The 18,063-nt window shown below is 50.7% G+C and overlaps 1 protein-coding gene across 3 annotated transcripts in view; it reads right to left on the bottom strand.

Moving 5' to 3' along the window:
* Window positions 1-48: 48 nt before the first annotated feature.
* The window catches only part of SS18L1 (SS18L1 subunit of BAF chromatin remodeling complex), a 32,872-nt gene continuing 14,857 nt past the window's right edge, over window positions 49-18,063 (bottom strand). For all 3 annotated transcript variants that reach the window (XM_077117057.1, XM_077117072.1, XM_077117065.1), the window contains exons 4-11: window positions 17,161-17,305; window positions 16,530-16,727; window positions 15,229-15,393; window positions 14,841-14,942; window positions 13,846-13,938; window positions 8,883-8,996; window positions 6,509-6,636; window positions 49-2,884 (exon numbers count right to left, since the gene is read on the bottom strand). In XM_077117057.1, coding sequence (XP_076973172.1) covers window positions 2,858-2,884; window positions 6,509-6,636; window positions 8,883-8,996; window positions 13,846-13,938; window positions 14,841-14,942; window positions 15,229-15,393; window positions 16,530-16,727; window positions 17,161-17,305 — 972 coding nt within the window. In that variant the 3' untranslated portion in view covers window positions 49-2,857. The remainder of the gene's footprint in view (window positions 2,885-6,508; window positions 6,637-8,882; window positions 8,997-13,845; window positions 13,939-14,840; window positions 14,943-15,228; window positions 15,394-16,529; window positions 16,728-17,160; window positions 17,306-18,063) is intronic.

The raw sequence follows: 18,063 nt of genomic DNA, 5'->3' as shown, positions 1-18,063 counted from the left end.
TTTAATCCCATTAAACCCTAGTAACTTCATAAAAACTCATCCTTGATAGGATGATTTTTGAAGAACCAGTTTATTAGATTACACCAAAAGCATAAACAATTTATACACAAGATTCTGAAAAAAATGAACCAATAAGGATGCTTTTAAAAAAAATACACTGTACTCAAGACAAATTTGACCTTGTCAATAAATAGAAATGAAGTAATGGCTAAAGAATTTTAAATGGAAATGGAGACGGTCTTCCTCTTTTTACAATTTTGAGTGGATGCCTACTGTTCAAACCTACATATATAAAAACAGGTGAAATCAGAGGTTGGCTACGTTTTCAGCTCTGAGCAGCCTTCTTTTAAGATCCCAGGGCATGTCCACCTTGACTTCACTGGAGATGGCTCTTGATGGAAGTTCTAATGTCATTTTTAATACAGTAAGTCCAAAAATGCATTGGTTTAACAGACTGTAGTGGGCAAAGAGCTTTGCATACCAATCTGAGTTTGTCAGCACTTGTGAAAAGTATGGTGATCATTTTTCAAATTCATCCCTTGCTGGATGTCAGTGGATACTTGGAAGAATGGCCATCGAACTCCAGGCCTTCTTTGCATCTTCACTGTCCTCCATAGAAATAGTCATAAGATATCAAAGCACCATCAGGCACACTGCACGAACTCATTTTAGCCTAAGCTTTTTTCAAACATTCATATTACAGAAAAGATATAATACAGTCAATGAAAAAAATTGCTGGCATCACTTTGTCCCCACAATATTACATTAAACAGACAACACATTAAATAAACATTATTATTAATCATTAAATATATTAACACCAGAAACCATGTATAAATTAGGAAATAAATGTACAAACTATTTCACAAAGTGCTTTTTTTAAATATGTACACAACATTCAAGAAATTCTTAATGTAAGACATTTCAGACTGATGTTTGGGGATGATAATTTTTTAAGTATCTTTTTCTTTCAAAAAGTATTAATACAGCACTCATAAAAAACACATAAAAGGCATATTTTCAGATTGGCAAGGAAGAAAAATAAACTGCATTTCCACAGTTACCTAAAATGTTTAACATTTTCCAATGGGAAATTTTAGTCCCCAATTGAATTATTTATTACAAAAACTGTCAGGAAGGAAAAGAACAAAATCAAGAAAGAGGACTTTCTAAATAAAACTAATGCCCTTGTCATTTAGTAATTAAGAACTCTCATTTCAGCAATTTGATATGGAGATACACAGATAAGGGCTTTATATAAATTAAGCCCTACAAACTAAGTGCTGTGTCCCCAAGTGTGTGACACGGGTCTCCATGGAGAGAGAGTCAGGGCAGGATTGGCTACAAAGTGGGGCAATCCTTGGGTCTGAGCCTTTGCCTTGAAACAGGAGTACCAACTGCCTCCAATTTCCCTGTGTGGACAGGATTAATTCAAGCAAAAAATAATAAAAGTATCTTGTAAATTGTAAAGCACTAACTTACTCTGGATAAAGAATGACTTTTAATTTTTAAAATATAAAACTCATCAATTAAGGAAAAACAATATCATCAATAGACCTCCCATGTCCAGAACTGGATATTTTTTGTATTTCCTCAGTAGTACTTGGAAATATTTGAGCATTTATCTGAAGCTGTTTTGTTTTTCAGTATTTCTGATAAACATGAAAGTTATTATCCAAGTAAAGGTTGATCAAATGTCTGTTCTGCTTAATAATAGAAACCTAGGACTTTCCCTTTGCTTGTACTTTTCCAAGTAAGCTGTCTTCAGCATTTGTATGGAATTTAAACAGAATAGAATATCTGAGGAATGTAAATACTGCTCAACACAAATTTCTCTGTGTAAAATCTTTAATTTTCATTAGGAAGAACCCAGTAATGTTTTAGGGGCTCTTTTTGAAAATAGGATGTGAATTTCAGATATCCCTAGAAGAAAAGGAACATTTGCCTGGAGATCTGAACAAGTCCTGGGAGAAATAATAGAAAATAAACAACTTGCCAACTGTTTGGAAAACTTGGTATCAATATTTAGAATTTTCTACAAACTTAGAAATGGGCATATTAAATATTCAAACCAGGAAATGACTGTCAGAAAAACAAGGGCCGAAGTCACTTCTGGAGACCCAATTCCCAGAGAACTGCCTCTTCCCCTCAGTCATGCCACCCTCCCTGGGGTTGGCTAATCATATGCTGCATTTGCAGATTCACATTTATTTGGAATAAAGTCACTGATCCCTCTTTACTTTTTAATACAAAAACCTGTAACTTTTGAGATAAATGGCATTAGCATGAGACACAGGCAATGGGCAAGCTCTGTAAATGACCATTTCCAGCTCCCCAACAATGAAGCATATGTACCCCTGCACTGGGTAATAAAGTGACTGGAATGCCCCCCACCCCCTAATCGCGGCCCAGGAAGAGGCTGCTTCCAGGTGCTGGGGGGAGAAAGTTTACAACCCACATCAAGAAAGGAGCTCGAGCAGAGAAATTAGACCCAGTCTGTTCAGTGACTACAGGGACCATGGCGTGTCTTGGAGGCTTCCCATCACTGGGCATGGAGTACCCTGATGACAAATGACCCCCACAGCTAGCAAGACACATGGAGGACAGGTGGGGAGGGAAGCCTCTCCGTTGTGTCCACACACAATACTGTACACAGCACCGAATGTATCACGCCACTCAAGTGCTGTCTCGGGCCAGCGGTGCATACAGCATGCTGCCCAGCACACATGAGCTGCATGTGCAGGCACACGCTGGGCACAGGGGTGACCCGCACGTCACCACCCATCAGAACCGCCGCCAGGCCGTCCAGTCTCCAGGTGAACACGCTCACGGGGGCTCCGACCAGCTTGCCTGTCCCTCATTGCTGGTAATTTCCATACTGGCCCTAAAAGAGATGAAAGCATAGATTACACCTCCAGTCAGGGTGTGAAAGGGTCCCAGCAAGATGAGTGGGCCCCTGAAGAGCCAACATCCAGAATTAGAGATAAAAGGAAATGCAAAGGCAAGCCAGGGGCAACCTTCTGACTAGTGGTCGCCCAAATCCACATGGCAGGGTCACTGGCTCTCAGAAAGTCCCCTATCCAACCCTGCAGCTAATGACTTATTATCAAAGAGTTTCCCACATTCATGTGTGGATCTTCATACTGTGGGCCAGGCACTATCCCTTTCCACAGCGAGCTCAGGGTTACCCTCTCACTCCCAGATGGCCGAGTCCCACAAACACAGCCCAGCTGGATGAAACTGGGGTACAGTGGCAGAGCCCTACAGGGTCCCACCTCCCCAGCAAAAGAAAACAGGGAAGAGCAGGCTGAGGCAGTGGGGCCAACACGGCACCTGAAGAAGAGAATTCGAGACACATGTCCTCCCAGGAGGGCCCTGGGACACGGAGTGTCTCGTGTGCCCCACAATGGCAGAGCCACTCAGGAGACCATGATGAACAAGGGGATTAATCACTTGTCTTGATGCCCTGACTCTCTCTATGCCCCAACCCACAACAGTCCGGTATTCTGGGCTCCTCCAACTAGAGAGCGTGGGGAGAAGGGTGGGATTCTGACTTAATCCCATCTGCGCATTATGATACGGCATTCTTGTTCCTAGAGCTGCTGGCATGAGTCCTGTTAGGAGGAATCAATTCTCGAATCAGTCTTCCCACCCCTCCAGAGAACCCCAAACCTGGAGCTGGTCAGCTGAGGGGACAGCATTCTTTGAGAAGCCCCTGACTCTTCACACTTCTATGCCCACACCAGTGGTGCTTGACTGGGGACAATTTTGACCCTGAGGGATGTGTGGTAATGTCTGGAGACATTTCTGGTTGTCACAGGGGTGAACCAAAGCCAAGGACAGTGCACAGGGTGCCCCACCTTGGAGAGTGCCCCAGATGCCAGCAGTGCCGAGACTGGGAGGTCGTGACTACACTTCGAGCTGAGGCCTACCATAGACAAGATTAAAGGAACATTTTGGAGTGAGGTGGACACTTCTGCCCTGAAGTGTGCATGGCTCAGTCTTCCCTGTAGGAAGGCATCAAGTCTCATGTTTCCAGTTCAGTCCGTGATTAACTGTCATTCCATCATTAATTTACAAAAACCAAAGAAATGATGTTTAGGGCTCTATTAAGCAGACATCCAGTTTCATCAAAACTATCCTAATAGTAAATCATTCAAATACTTCTAATTTTGTAGCAAGCTGTGGACCACAGCCTGTCCTGAAAATGACACACACCAAGGCCTGCCACGGCCCACAGGGGTGTATCCAGGCTCCACGGACCCTCTTCTTATCTGTGACTCTATCTACTGTGAAAGGTTCATGTCAACCTCACTCACTTCCGGACCATTTTCTTAAATGCCAGGAAGGTTGGCCCTCCTTGTTATTCTCGCCCAAGATTGGGTGTGTTTTACTCTCTGTCTAGAACTCAGATTTCTCTTATAATCAGTTCATCCTTTACTTCTCTTCAGGGAGGAGGAAAAGAAACATTTAAAAAATAAAATAAAGGATCTCACGTACCCAGTTATGTGAGAAAAATAGCCGTAATCAATATAGTGTTTGAAATTTCACAAACTGCTGTCATTAACATCTCCTACCTGGCTTTAGAAGTCACAAATGCACAGTCACCTTTTGCAAAGGACTCTCTCTGTAAAGGAGGCTTTAGTAAATGTCCAGGACAATCTCCTTCTCATGCCTCACTACTCCCCTTACACCTGAGGCACCAGCCACTGAGCCTTCTCCTTGGTGTCTTGAATATAATAATTGTGTCCCCAGGACTTTTGCATGTCCACTCCCTGTGGCTGGCTTATTCTTGTCCCCAGTGTCACATGTCCCTGACCGCCCTGTCCAATATGACCCAATTTGCTCATCACCAGCAGGAGCTTACTTATTTGTAACTAACCATCTTTCTCCCCTTGAGGAGTCTAACAGGCACCTCAAGTTTAACAGGCCCAGTGCCAACTCCTGAGTTTCTTTCCCAGCTATCCTTTCCATAGTCTTCTATGTCCTGATGAATGGCAACTGCTCCCAGCTGCTCAGGCCGAAAAGGGTCATCCTTGGCCCTCTCTCCTCCTCACGTCCCACATCTAACCCACTAGCAGACGTACCCATAGCCCTTGCCCTTGTCACCTCCCAACCATGGCCACGTGCCCTCGCCAGGAGCACAGCCAGAGCCCGGACCTGGTCTGGGTCACAGTGGGCAGGGGGGTGGTCAAGGAAGGCCACTGTGAGGAGGGGAACGTGGGCCAAGAGCTGAAGGTGAGAACGAGCCAGCACAGGGAGAGGACATGCAAAGGCCACAATGATGTGTCATGTTCAAGACAGCGAGGAGGAGTCTCTGTGACTGGAGCCCTGGGCATGAGAAGTTTCTCGGACATTCTCCAGGGGCTCGAGGCTATACTCAGAGCAGAGGGCAAGTCCTCACTGGGACCTGAGGATGCACCTGCCTTGGCACCTCCCAGGTCTGCTACCCTCAGGCTTCCATCCACCTGGACACTCCCCTCACTCAGCTCTTGCTGGTTTGGGGCTCTGCTCCTTCAGGAACCCACCCAACTCTCACCTCAGCAGAGGGTCTCTCCCTTTGGCTCACCCAAAGGGAGGTCTGGTCTTTGTCCCTCCTGGGGGGCAGCTTCTAGGCCCCTGGAATCCTGCATGATGGGGCACTTCTGTGGGGTGTGGTGGGCCCCTGGGTGACCCCTATTTCTGCTATGGGCAGTGCCAGTCCAGTGGGACTAGAAGCTGCATTCAGCCACGCAAGCACACTCCATATGTATGGCCCCACATGATGCGGGACGCAATGCACGTGGACCCTCCCAGACTTCGCCTGGGTGCCTCTTCCTTTGGCTGGCTCTGATTCGTATCCTGAATACACATGACTGCGAGCATAACAGGTTTCAGAGAGTTCTAGGAGCCCATGAACATGCAGTGGGGGTCAGAAGCCTTCAGCAGCCTTGGCAGGCTTGAGGGCTGTGTTGGGCTAAAAAGCGCTTCGCAGTTTGGTTGCCTCCTTCTGCAGTTTCCCAACCCCGTGGTCTGGCCAGCACCCTGCTGCCCTTCATGCTCCATCCCTTTAACCCATCCCCCCTTTCACAGAACCTAATCACCACCTGACAAATGTGTCCACTTTACTGCCCCCTCACCTGGAAGGTAAGTACCACCAGGAAGGGGGCTTATCTCCTCTGCTCCCTGTTCCCACCTGGCCCCTACAGTCCGGGCCTGGGGAGTGAATGGTCATCTCCTGAACGGACATAAACTCTAACAGGGCAGGGGCTGTGTCCATCCTGTTGCCCAAAAAGGGCAGACAATAAATACTTGTTGAACGAATGAATGAGAAAATTACATGCAAAAATAACAGGGGACTTAGGATATAAAAAGTTGGCTGCATCTGGACAAGGCAAGCATAGATGCAGATTAATATTTTAGAACCTCTGAGGCTGAGAGAATTAACAATCTGGAGGGCCCCGAAAGCCGGCTGGTCCCATGGCGGGATGCCAGCACATCTCCCGCCCGCGGTGCCAGGGAGGCTTGCCTGCTCATAGCCATACGGCCGCTGCTGCTGGGCGGAGGGTCCTGTCTGCGATGCTCGGTAGCTCCCATACTGCTGGCCCTGTCCCTGCTGGTAGCTGGAATACTGTGAGGGCGTCCCCTGGGCAGGCCCTGAGAAAACACACCGCACCATGTCACCACTCCAAAGCATGCACTGGGCAGCTGTGAGTTTGTTAAACACCAGACCCCCGGTTTTCTCTGAATGCAATGCATTCTGTGAAACCCCCTCCACCACCATCATCAGTCGACTCACTCAGGCTGACTGGCCTCCAGGTCCTCTGGGCAACCCCCAGGATAGAGCTTCTCTCCAGCACACCTGAGCCCACCGGGAAAGCAGGTGAGTGGCACTTACCAAGAAATACTTGTATTTGTTACAGAACCAGCTTATGCCAGTTATGGTGGTTACTGCAACTTGATTATTTAACTAAACAGCCTAACAACTGGTGAAAGCACATGTGCAAAAGGAAGGGTTATCATTTCTATGAAAACTAAGCTAAAGGCTTTGGAAAGAATCCATAAAGACCAAGTAATTAAAAAAAAAAAAAAAACCTACTCGCAGAAGGTTGGGAAACCTGTATCTGGTTTTCCTTCTTCCTCATGTATAGGAATCACTATGTTAACAACCTCCTCCCCCTGCGGGGCAGAACTGAGCCTTTGTGTCTACTGGACCGGGCCTAGCACCTTACTTTCCAGAAACTTCCCAGGTGAATCTAAGGGACCCCAGGCAAAGACATGTGGCCTCAGGTGTTGCTTCCCATATATCTGAATTCCCTCTCTTGGCCACAAAGGGCAAAGCTGGAACTGAGGGATGATACCCAGAGGGGAAGGAGGGAAGCCTGGCTCCAACCAGCACTTCCCCTACACAGGAGGTGCTGTGGCTCCACACCGGAATGGGGGCAAGCAAATATATCTGTGTCTTAAGTGACCATATCCTGGTGTGCAAACGGGAACATCTCCTGACACCTACTGGAACTTACTCCTAGCAGCCCACTTGGCCGCTCACCCCAAACCTGAAGGGGGACAGCTCTTCAGGGCATTTCAAATGGGATCCCTGTATGCCAGTGCATGGCAGCCCTCTAGAACATCACCCTCCAGTCTGAGCAGTGTCAGACCACAAACACCCCAGGCAGCCTGGGTCCTGGGAGGCCACAACAGCGTAAACTCAGATACTGCCCTCAACCCCTCGGGAAGTGGTCAAAAACCCCAGGGAGGCATATCAATTTTGGCCCTTGACAGACACAACCCTCGGTGGAAAGGCCAGTGCTGCCTCCACCCCCAGGACACTGCCCAGGGGAGCCAAGGACCTCTAAAACTTGGGGAAGATGCAAAGGTCAATCCTGCCTCTACACTCACCCTGCTTGCGCGACCTGACCTGAACGAGACCAAAAGCTTTCCTTTCTGCTCGTTTTCTTGGGTGCACATGATTCTCCTGTTGTACTGCAGCTTGCAAGGCCTCCCCTCTGTCCATATCTTGGTATTCCAAAGTGGCCCAGAAAGCAGTACTGTCAAAAGGGGCTCCCACAACCCAGTCTGCCTTTAGCAAAATCCTCGTGAGGAGGGTTACAACTGAGGAGTAAGCAAGCACTCCTGGGCACTACTGCAGAAATGACAGACCCATAGGCTGCTTCACGTAAGATGTCAAATAAAACTGGGGCTCAACAAATATCCGCCAGTACCCAGATCTTTGCTTCTAAACCCTGTCTCCAGTGCCAGGAACCAGGGTTCCTGGAGGAATGGCTGGTTCTGATCTGGGGCGGCGAAATACACAAGATGAACCCAGTGCACCCACAGGGCCAACCAAATGCTCAAACCACAGGGCATGTCAGAGCAGAAGGAGCCAGTGGCAGAACCCAAAGGGCCAAGGACTCACAACAGCTTGAGCAACAATGTAAGTGACAGGACTAGATATTAACCCAGGGCCTCAAATTAACATCCATGAGTCCATACTCATATAACTAACTGACTAAATAACTTAGATCGTGGAGGAGAGGTGAGTCTTCCTTGCAGGAGAAACCCAAAGAATACATGTGGCTATAGTGCCCCTAGCATGGGTGGCCTCGATAGCCCCATAGAGGGGCGTCCCACCCCCACCCAACTGGCCTCCCCCAGCCCATGGCCCAAGACCCAGAACCCAGGACGGGCTGCACAGCCCAGGGACAAAGGAAAGAATGAAAGGGAACACTGGTTCAACCCTAGTGCAGCCTGGAACCTGGCCAGTCGGTGGTAAATATCCCAGTAAGGGCATCGGGCGCAGCAGTCTCAGAACCCTGTCCCACCCTCGCAGCCTTTTTTGCATCTAAATGGATGCCCAGGTGGAAGGCCACTGTGGACACTCCCCTGGCCAGACCTGCTCTTACCGTAGCCTTGCTGCTGCCCGGGGTACTGCTGCCCAGGGTACTGCTGCTGTGAGTAGCTCTGCTGCTGGGCACCCTGCTGGTAGCTGGCCTGCTGTTGGCTGTACTGTGAGGTCCCTGTGATGGGAAGACATGTTGTCAGCGGTGCTGCCCGCGCACTCGCCATATGGTTAGCTTTGGGTCTAGACCCAGTCTGTGGCCTTCCCCACAAAGATTCGAGTATCCTATCACATGACCTCCTGTTGATTTATAAAATCACAAAGGGAAAGCCAAAGCAGACACTAGGGAAGGGTTAACACCACAAGGAGACAAAGGTGAGGATGGGTACATGTGCCTGAAGCCTCCAGGAACGGGCAATGGGGCCGTGCCGACCAGACTGGCCTGGGAAGGAAAAAAGCAGGTGGAAGCACCTGTGCAGACTGCTGAACAGCACCGCGGAAAACACGTCGAGAAGGCACAGCAGATGATGGAGGAAATGGAGCTGCCTGTAGTGCTGGACTGAGAATCGGTGTAGGTTGTGCTTCTGTGTGTTTTTATTCAAACGTGTGCACACACTCCTGTGTTTACTCTCACAAACTTATTCAATACAAGATACTTATGATCTCATGCATCATTTATGGAGAAATGTGTCCTCACGGGTCAGTAAACCACATCTACTGTGTTGAGACCTCTGGTTCAGTTCCTAATAACGCTGTGAAGGGAGGGCCACCATGTCCCCTTTCACAGGTGGAGAAATTGAGGCCCCTGGCCAATGGGGAACCCAGGATCCAAACCCAGGCAGCTCTGGACCTGCACCCAGGCCCCTTGGACACACTCTGGGCAGCCAGCCAGGCAGGGGGAGGACCTCAGGCAGGGGGTACATGAGAAAGGAGAAAGGACCTTGAGACCCCAGTTGCTGCATTCTCCCTGAGATGACCCTGTGACCCTGGCCGCCACTCTTCCTGAGATGGCCCTGTGACCCCTGACTCTGTACTCTCCCTGAGGCAACCCTGTGCCCCGGGATCCCGTGGCCCTATGCTGTTCCTGAAATGATGCGCACCGCAATGCTGCCACCTGGGCCTGCTGAGGGAGCCGCAGGCTCATGGTCAGGGGCTTACAAGACCTGCCCTCGCTCAGATGGATACTTCCAAGACAGCTTATGAGTCCCCGGGTGCAGAGGGGCCCCAGGACTTCATGGCACCCTGGTTTTATTTGCAAAGACGCAAGCCAAAGGTGTACGGTACCAGCTTACACTTGTAAGGTTTCTTCCTCTGACTTCATCAAACAGTCGGAGGTTAAAAAGAGGTAGATATATAATACTGTTTATCTGTGTTAGTAAATCCAAGAGATATATTTTCTTTTTTCTTCAGAGAAAAATGTCTTAGCCTTACTTCCAAAAATCTTGCTGATGTAAACTCTTTGACTTAGTTAATGATAACATATCAGTGTTGATTCCTTGACTGTAAGAAAGGCACCGCACCTAACACAAGCGACCAATGCCAGAAGAGGCAGGCAGGGTGTGGGGCTCTGGGCTTTCTGTTCTATTTCTGTAAAGCTAACTCCTATTAAAAAGGAAGCCTATTATTTAAGAAAGGAAAACCTAGCCAGCCAGCCCACACCCATGCCAAAGCTACATTCTGAAAGCAAGTCTATAGTGAGAAAACCGACTTAGGAAAGGAATAAGTGTATCACCAAATAATTCCCAATAGTTAAGAGAGGAATATTAGCAATCATTTTTAACTCTTCCAAAGTTGCCATGTAGGTTTAGCACAGAGATGAAATGCCCTTCCTTAGTGTTCAGAACATCTTGTGAACAGACCACCTCTCAGTGTTTTCCTTATTTTCTTTTACACTGGGCTTTGCTCTTCAGAACACACAAAGCACCGTGACTCTGCCTTTAAGCGGTGGCACGTGGAGGCACTCCTGCAAGTCAGTCCTCTGCGACCCCAACGTGCAAAGAGACAGCCTGGCCTGAAATGGATGTCTTTCTCCTCAAAACGAGTCCCAAGAATTAGAAACTGGAGGCCCAAGGACAGGAGGTCAGATCTCGAAAACCAACCAAACAGCCCACTGTTCTGCTCTCCTCCCTTGCTATACACGGCTGTCTTTTCCTTAAGCCGGAGAACTTCAGCAGTTTTTATACTGGACCCTAGTCATGTACTTTTCTAAAAATAACAGCATTACTGAGATTTAATTCACACAGGAAAGACTCACAGATCCATTAGTTCAACTTCAAGTCAACAAAGAACAATGGCATGCCCAAATGCTCTTGTTTGGAGTTGGCTCCTGCCCACAGCAGGACTTCTGACCCTCCAGCCCCTGCCACGCACTGGCCTTCCAAGGACACACCGCAACCCCGTCTGCTCCTTCCTCACAGCAGAGGCGGCTCCAGCAGTTCCTGCTAGCAGAACTCCCGCTCCTCCTTTCCCTGCCCTGTGATGTCTGTCAGGGAGGCTGGCAGGTTTTCCAAAGGTTCAGGCTTTTATTGAATAGTTTGTGCAGTCTCCTGCCCCATAGTCCCTCCTTCATCGTCCTTGATAATAAATTATCTAAATTGTATGAAACTGGCAGGCTCTGTCCTGGCGTGCAGTAGGTGCAATGAAAGCTGGTGAAATGGCCTGAGAAGCAGCGTCAGCCTGCAATGGACCTGGGCTCGTGCCAGGGGTAGAACCTGGGGAAGGAAGGCACCTGTGTGGGCCCCCCCCAACCCCGGAACAGTCTCAGCATCACCAAGGAGTACTTCTCGAAACCAGCCAAGCTGGAGGAGGCACAGCCTCTGCTGTGGGGGGCACTGTTCCCACATTGCCAGCAAATACAATCACCGCTCCGTTGGTTCTTCTCTCTTCGTTTTCCCCCTTTACCTACCTCTTTAAGAATCTTGCAACACTTTGTGCTATTGCAATGAAAAAACAAAGCTGAGCACCATTTACTTGTGAAAAAAGAGGAGAGGCATTTGTCAGTATATATGTCCTATAATATGGATATGCATTTCATGTAAGTCACGGGTGCACACCTCAGCCATTTGGGGAGGAGCTGCTCTGGGCCCAGAGCTCTTCTGAACATCCCCACCCCCATCTAGGAACATCCTGGGAAATCCACCATCAGCAGCACTGGCAGCACCTCAGGACTCCAGGGGGAGGCCAAGTCCCAGCAACCACGAATTCAAGGTCCGTTTCTTTTTGATGACAAGCCAGTGCTTAGTCATTTTTAAATCTGACTTCTGAATGACATGTTCAATCACATGATACAAAAATGTAAGACAAACCACATCCCACCATCCTGATAGCCCCAAATCCTGTCCCACTGTCCCATGTCCCCTGTCTTGCTACCCCATGTCCTATCCCACTGCCCCACGTCCCCTGTCTTGATGGTCCCACATCCTGTCCTGCTACCACATGTCCTCTGTTCCAATGGCCCCATGTCCCATCCCGATGACCCCACATTCCGTCCCAATGGCCCCATGTCTTGTCCCGAAGGCCCCATATCCCCTGTCCCAACAGTCCCATGTCCTATCCTGCCACCCCACATTCCTGTCCTGCTGCCCCACATTCCTCTGTCCCAGTGGACCCACGTCCCATCCCGATGACTCCACATCCTGTCCCAATGGCCCCATGCCCTTTGTCTCGCTGTCCCAACATCCCATCCCAATGGCTGACATCACTTGTCCTAAAGGCCCCACATCCCACTGCCCCACTGCTTCAGCCTTCCCTCTGATGAGCGCCACCAGCACACTGGGTGAGGAATGTAACACCCACCCCTACCCCCAGCCAACTGACATGCCACAGCTGGCTGATAGGTGTGGGCAGAAATGCTGGGACCATACAAAAGTGAAATGAGACAAAATAAAGTGTCAGTGGCTGAGAGATTCCAAACAGAGTTGAGAGGTTATCCTGGAGGTTATTCTTACGCATTAAATAGATAGCACCTTGTTAGTCAAGTTGTCATGGAGAGGCTGGAGGGAACTGCCTGAAAATGTGGAGCTGTGCTCCAGTGGCCATGTTTCTTGAAGAAAACTGTATGATGATATGGCTGTTGCAATGTGACTGTGTGGTTGTGAGAGCCTTGTGTCTGGTGCTCCTTTTGTCTACCTTATTGATGGACAAGTAAAACATATGGATTAAAAATAAATAAATAATGGGAACGAATGTTAAAATTTAGTAGATTGAAATGCTGGTGATTGGTGAAAGGGAGGGATAAGGGGTATGGTATGAACAAATTTTTTTCTGTCTTCTTTTTATTGCTTTTTCTGAATTAATGCAGATGTTCTAGGAAATGATCATGATGACGAATACACAACTATGAGATAAGAGTGTAAGTTATTGATTATATAACAAGAACGGAATGATCATATGATAAGACTGTGTTTGTAGTTGTTATATATCATAAATTAAAAATAAATAATTAAAAATTGTTTTCTGTTGTCTTTTTCTTTTTCTGAATTGATGTAAATGTTCTAAGAAATCATCATGATGATGAATATACAACTATGTGATGATATTTTGTGAACTGCCGACTATATATGTAGAATGGAATGATCATATGTTACGAATGTTTGTGTTTCTTTGTTGTCATATTTTAGAAAAAAAATTTTTAATTAAAAAAAAAAAAAGAAATGCCAGGGCCATACATGGCCAGCATCATCAGGGCTCAGGGCGTTCAGGGTATCTTGGCCCATACCACTGGCCACGCTGGAGATGGCCTCCTCACAGTCCCCACATGGCCAGCTGGGCCAGGGGCAGAGTGTCTCACTGTGAAGCCTGCTCTGATTGCCATGGACGTGCATTAAATGGGCAGGAAATCTCCCCGTGGAGCCCGTGCTCAGGGCCTGCACAATGCCGTCAGCCTGCCAGCTTCTCTCTGGAGGCTGGTAACACTAACCCTCCGTGACTCAGTTTGCAGCAACCCCCAAGGCCTGCTCACTCCCGAGAGCTCAGTGGCTCTGTGTGCTTATGCCCCTGCAGCAGGCACATGGCCCTGGCCCCCTTACCCCCCTCATAGTAGTGCTGGGTGGGCTCCTCAAATGGCCGCTCGTAGCTCTGGTCTGCATAGGACGACTGCTGGTAGGCATATTCACCATGGCCTGCAAGTGGGCAGAAAAGCTGGTCAGTGGGTATCTACCACCCAGGTCGTCATAGGGCTGTGCATTATGGAGCCAGGCCTGAGGTGGCCAGGTACCATCCGTGGTGACAGGCAGCACTGAGACCCCGGACTTTAGGGTCCTTACTAGAGAACACGGTGCTGATACCCATCTTGTGGGCAATCGGGAGGACTCAGGAAGCCACAGTCTACGAAGAGAACAATTGCCCCCTGCAGCAAGCATTGTCCTTGCCCTGCTGCCTGGCTCATCAGGACGCCACCGGGTGCCATGGCCCAGCGTGAGGCTTCTCATGGCCCACCATGCTGCAAGAAGTGTAACCTGCCCCTGCCGCTCCACCCCTGCCCATCAGGTGGCCATCATACCTAGCCTCATGCCTTAACCTGTACCCGTTCACTGCTCTTCCTTCTCCGAGGAGTCCCCTTTCGCCTCCCGAAATCCCACCCACCTCAAGTCCACTTTAAATGCCACCTCCAGGAGGGAGCTGGGAGAGGAGGGTCATGAGACCCGATGCCATGGCCAGGTAAGGCTGTTACCAGTCGTTTCAAGACATCCCCATGCATTCGACTGGAGATGGCAGGGCCACAGTTAAAACTCCTGCCACCTTCAGAAAAAGGGGGGCGAGGAGCCCAAAGGGGCAAGGGGGCAGTAGTGGAGTATACTGGAAGCCTGTCTCCGCCACAGACCAGGCAGCCCCAGGCCAGCTCTTATCCTGGTGCCCATACACTCAAGCCAGGGGCCTTGGACACTCTGCAGACAGAACCTCAGGGCCTGCATGGCAAGTGTGGTTGCCCAAGCAGCTTGGATGTCCGGAGTGTGCAGCCCTGTGCCCGTGTCCCCTCTCCACTGCCAGCTCCTCCTAGTGTGGCTCCCACGGAAGTGCTCACCGTCAGGGTAGTATTGCTGGCTCAGGGGCTCTGAGGCGCCCTGGCTGTGGTTGTACTGCTCGCCATAGTACTCCTCCTGGCCCAGGTACTGCTGGGAAGAGCCTGAAGGGGAAATGGACCTCGTCAACCCGGCCCTGGCCCTGCTGTGCCCCATCTCCTTACAAAGGACAACTTCTTGGGCAAACCGCAGACCCCGGGCCCTGGGCAGGCATTGTTAGGCCTTGTTGCCCTGTGACTCCCAGCCCCCAACACTCTGGACCCAGCCCCAAGAACCCCCCACCCTGCCCCGAGCCAACTCCTGGGGCTCACAGTCTTGTCCTGACTCTCCCCTAGGCACAGCTTTCAGCACGGACTCCTGGGCTCCCCCACAGTGGGGAGGGGACATTACCTTGCTGGGAGGATCGGTAGGGTGCCATGGGCCGCTGCCCCAGCATGCCACTCCCCTGGCCACCTTGACCCATTATGGCGATGGATGGCTGGCCCTGGTAGTGCTGGCTGCTGCCTGGTGCTGAACTATAGTGCGGGGTGGCTGACGGCTGGTGCATCATGGAAACTGCGGGACACGATAGAAGAGCCAGCTCACTCCCAGGAGGCTACCTGGAAGGCCTACTCTGACCCCTGGGCTGGCCCCTTGTGGGTCCCTGACAGACCTCAAGAATACCAGCTTCCACCCTGCACAGATCTCCCACCTGCCCACATTCTAGCACATGGTCGGAACCCTACTGTTTGTGCCAAAGACGTTAAAACAGGTTGATGGGGAGAAAGTAACAGAGAGCACCTCTGGGTGGGGAGACGCTGGGCTCATACCAGACAGATGCCTCAGGCGCTGTCCCTGGCCTGCCCGGCTGCACACAGGCACAGCCCTCCCTGCCTGCCCCAGTGGGGGTCCTAGGAGGAGCCCAGTGGCCACTCGTCAGTGACCACTGCCTTGCTGCAGACCTTAAGAGCACAAGGTGAATTTCACACCTATAGGCCTGAGCCTGATTGTCGCCCCTGCCTAGAACCTTCTAAAACAGCACTACCCAGTAGAAACTGGATGTGAGCTGCAAATGCAAGTCATGTAGTTTAGATTTTTTAGTGACCGTTTGAAAAAGTGAAAAGAAACAAGTGAAATAAATTTAAAAAATATATTTTATTTTGACCCAAATGGTTCTTAAGTATTATCATCTTCAAGAGGTAACTGATAAAAAAAATACTGAGATTCTTCCCATTTTCATTTCTGTATAATGCCTCTGAAATCTGTTTCCAAGTACCAAGAACCTCCCCCAAGAGCCCAGAGGCCGTGGGGTCAGTGGCCACCTGTGGGAATCAGGGCTCCAAGGCCTCTGTGGCCTGGGAAAGTCCCTCAGCCTGCCATTCAGGGTCTTGCCACATCCCTCTGGGCCTCTGGCCGCAGCATAGTCCACACGGAGAAGGTCTTCACCCACTCCTGGGCAAATGCCACCCCTTCCTCAAAGCCTCACCAGAAGCCACCATGACAAAGAGCCCACCCCTCCCTAAAAGTCCAGCCCCCTAGCCTGGGGTGGGGGTGCTGTTCACCCCAGGGAGTTCCAGGAGGGTTAATCTCCTCCTCCCTCCTGCCCATCAGCCCCCCACCCGAGGGGGCCCATGGGGGCCCATGCGTGCAGCCTGGATATCTTGGAGGGTCCCCACAGGCAGTCCAGGGCCCTGAGCCAGGTGGGGTAGTACCTGGGTTGGATGATAGGTTGAGGTTGGAGCGAGACACGTAGCTGCCGAGGGTGCCCTGGCCCTGCATGGGGGTGCTCTGGGAGGCTGGCCCTGCGTGGCTGTAGCCAGGCCCCGCGCCATGGCCGCTACCCGCCATGCTCATGGAGGTTGTGGGCAGCGTGTTCTGTGCCGTCTGCTGCAGGGACACATGGCTGGGGCCTGCCAGGAGGGGAGGGGTGGGGCAGGCATCAGGGCCAGGCCTGGGCCAGCTGAAACCAATCCTAAGCCTCCATGGTCCACCCGGGCCTGAGTCGCATGGCCAGGCCCCCAACAAACCCGAGACCCTGGGAGGAGGCGTGCACGCTGGTCACCACGCCCTTAACCAAGTACACAGGAAGGACACACCCAAAGACAGCAGCATTTCATCCTCAGGAAGCTGTGGGGAACCCCAGGTTTTGCAGTTGAAGTGGACGCAGTTTGGGCACACACTTTATGGAGCAGGGGTTTGGAATGGGATTCCCTCCCTCTGTGTGGTGACCCCAACATGCACAGGGGTAGGTACCCTGTCATGGCAACTAGCCACTGAGAGCTGGCCTCACTGCCAGACAACCACCCGGCAGGCCCCTGCTCCCCAAACTGCCGGAGGGCTCACCATTGCCGATCTGGCCTTGCATGAGGGAGGCGGGTGGTAGGCCTGAGCCGATGGCATCGCTGAGGCTGCTCTGGGAGTGGAGACCCTGGCTGGAGCCGCTCTGGGACAGTGCCCCGGGGCCAAGGCTCATGTTCTGGGTTGGAGGCTGCAGGCGACAGGAGGGGTTTTGGGAGGGTGGTTAATGCCACAGAGAGCACCACCAGAGGCTCCGCTAGGGCCTCTCCGTTTCATGGCTCCCCGACAAATGTCTCTAGGCAACAGCCGACTCGACTCAAGGGGGTGACCATGTAGGTCCCAAACATTTCAAGGCCAAGGTGGAGACAAGGGTTCTGGGCAAACATTTAGAACACCTGCGTGTTAAAAGCAGGGTGCTATCCCCACCTGTCAGGTGGTGCTCTGCACCTGGCTCACCCTCACCTTGCTCTGCACTCAGCTGGGTCCTCCTGGGCTCACCCAGCCCAGCCCCCTCCACACTCCAGGCCCCCAGGGCCTTTGCACAGACTGTTCCAGACCTGGACGTGCAGCAGCTCACTCTGTCACACCTCCTGTACTCCCACTATGTGTGGATCCCATCCCACCCCATGCCCCGCTTATAAGTGATGCCCCAACACCCCATCTCTGGGCTCTAGATCAAACAACAGGCCCCAGTTTGGACACAGGCGCTGTCTATGCCTGTCCAAGAAAAGCACATTTTGGCAGGACCCACTGGCACCTACAGGCTGAGGAATCCCAATTTGACAGTCAAGGGGCGGTTAACATTTATACTGGCAAAATGCATCCTGGCATTTAATGGGCCCATCCTTTCCAGGGGCACTAAGGACGCAAAGGAGGTAAGCTACTTCTCGGGAGAAGCTCCCCCAGAACCCTGCCTCCCAAACGGTCAACAACAGGGCATGTGCTCTG

This window comes from Tamandua tetradactyla, chromosome 1, assembly GCF_023851605.1.
Source record: "Tamandua tetradactyla isolate mTamTet1 chromosome 1, mTamTet1.pri, whole genome shotgun sequence".
Lineage (NCBI taxonomy): Eukaryota > Metazoa > Chordata > Mammalia > Pilosa > Myrmecophagidae > Tamandua > Tamandua tetradactyla.
Note: the sequence above shows the minus strand (reverse complement) of the source record. Positions and strands in the feature narration are given on the sequence as shown.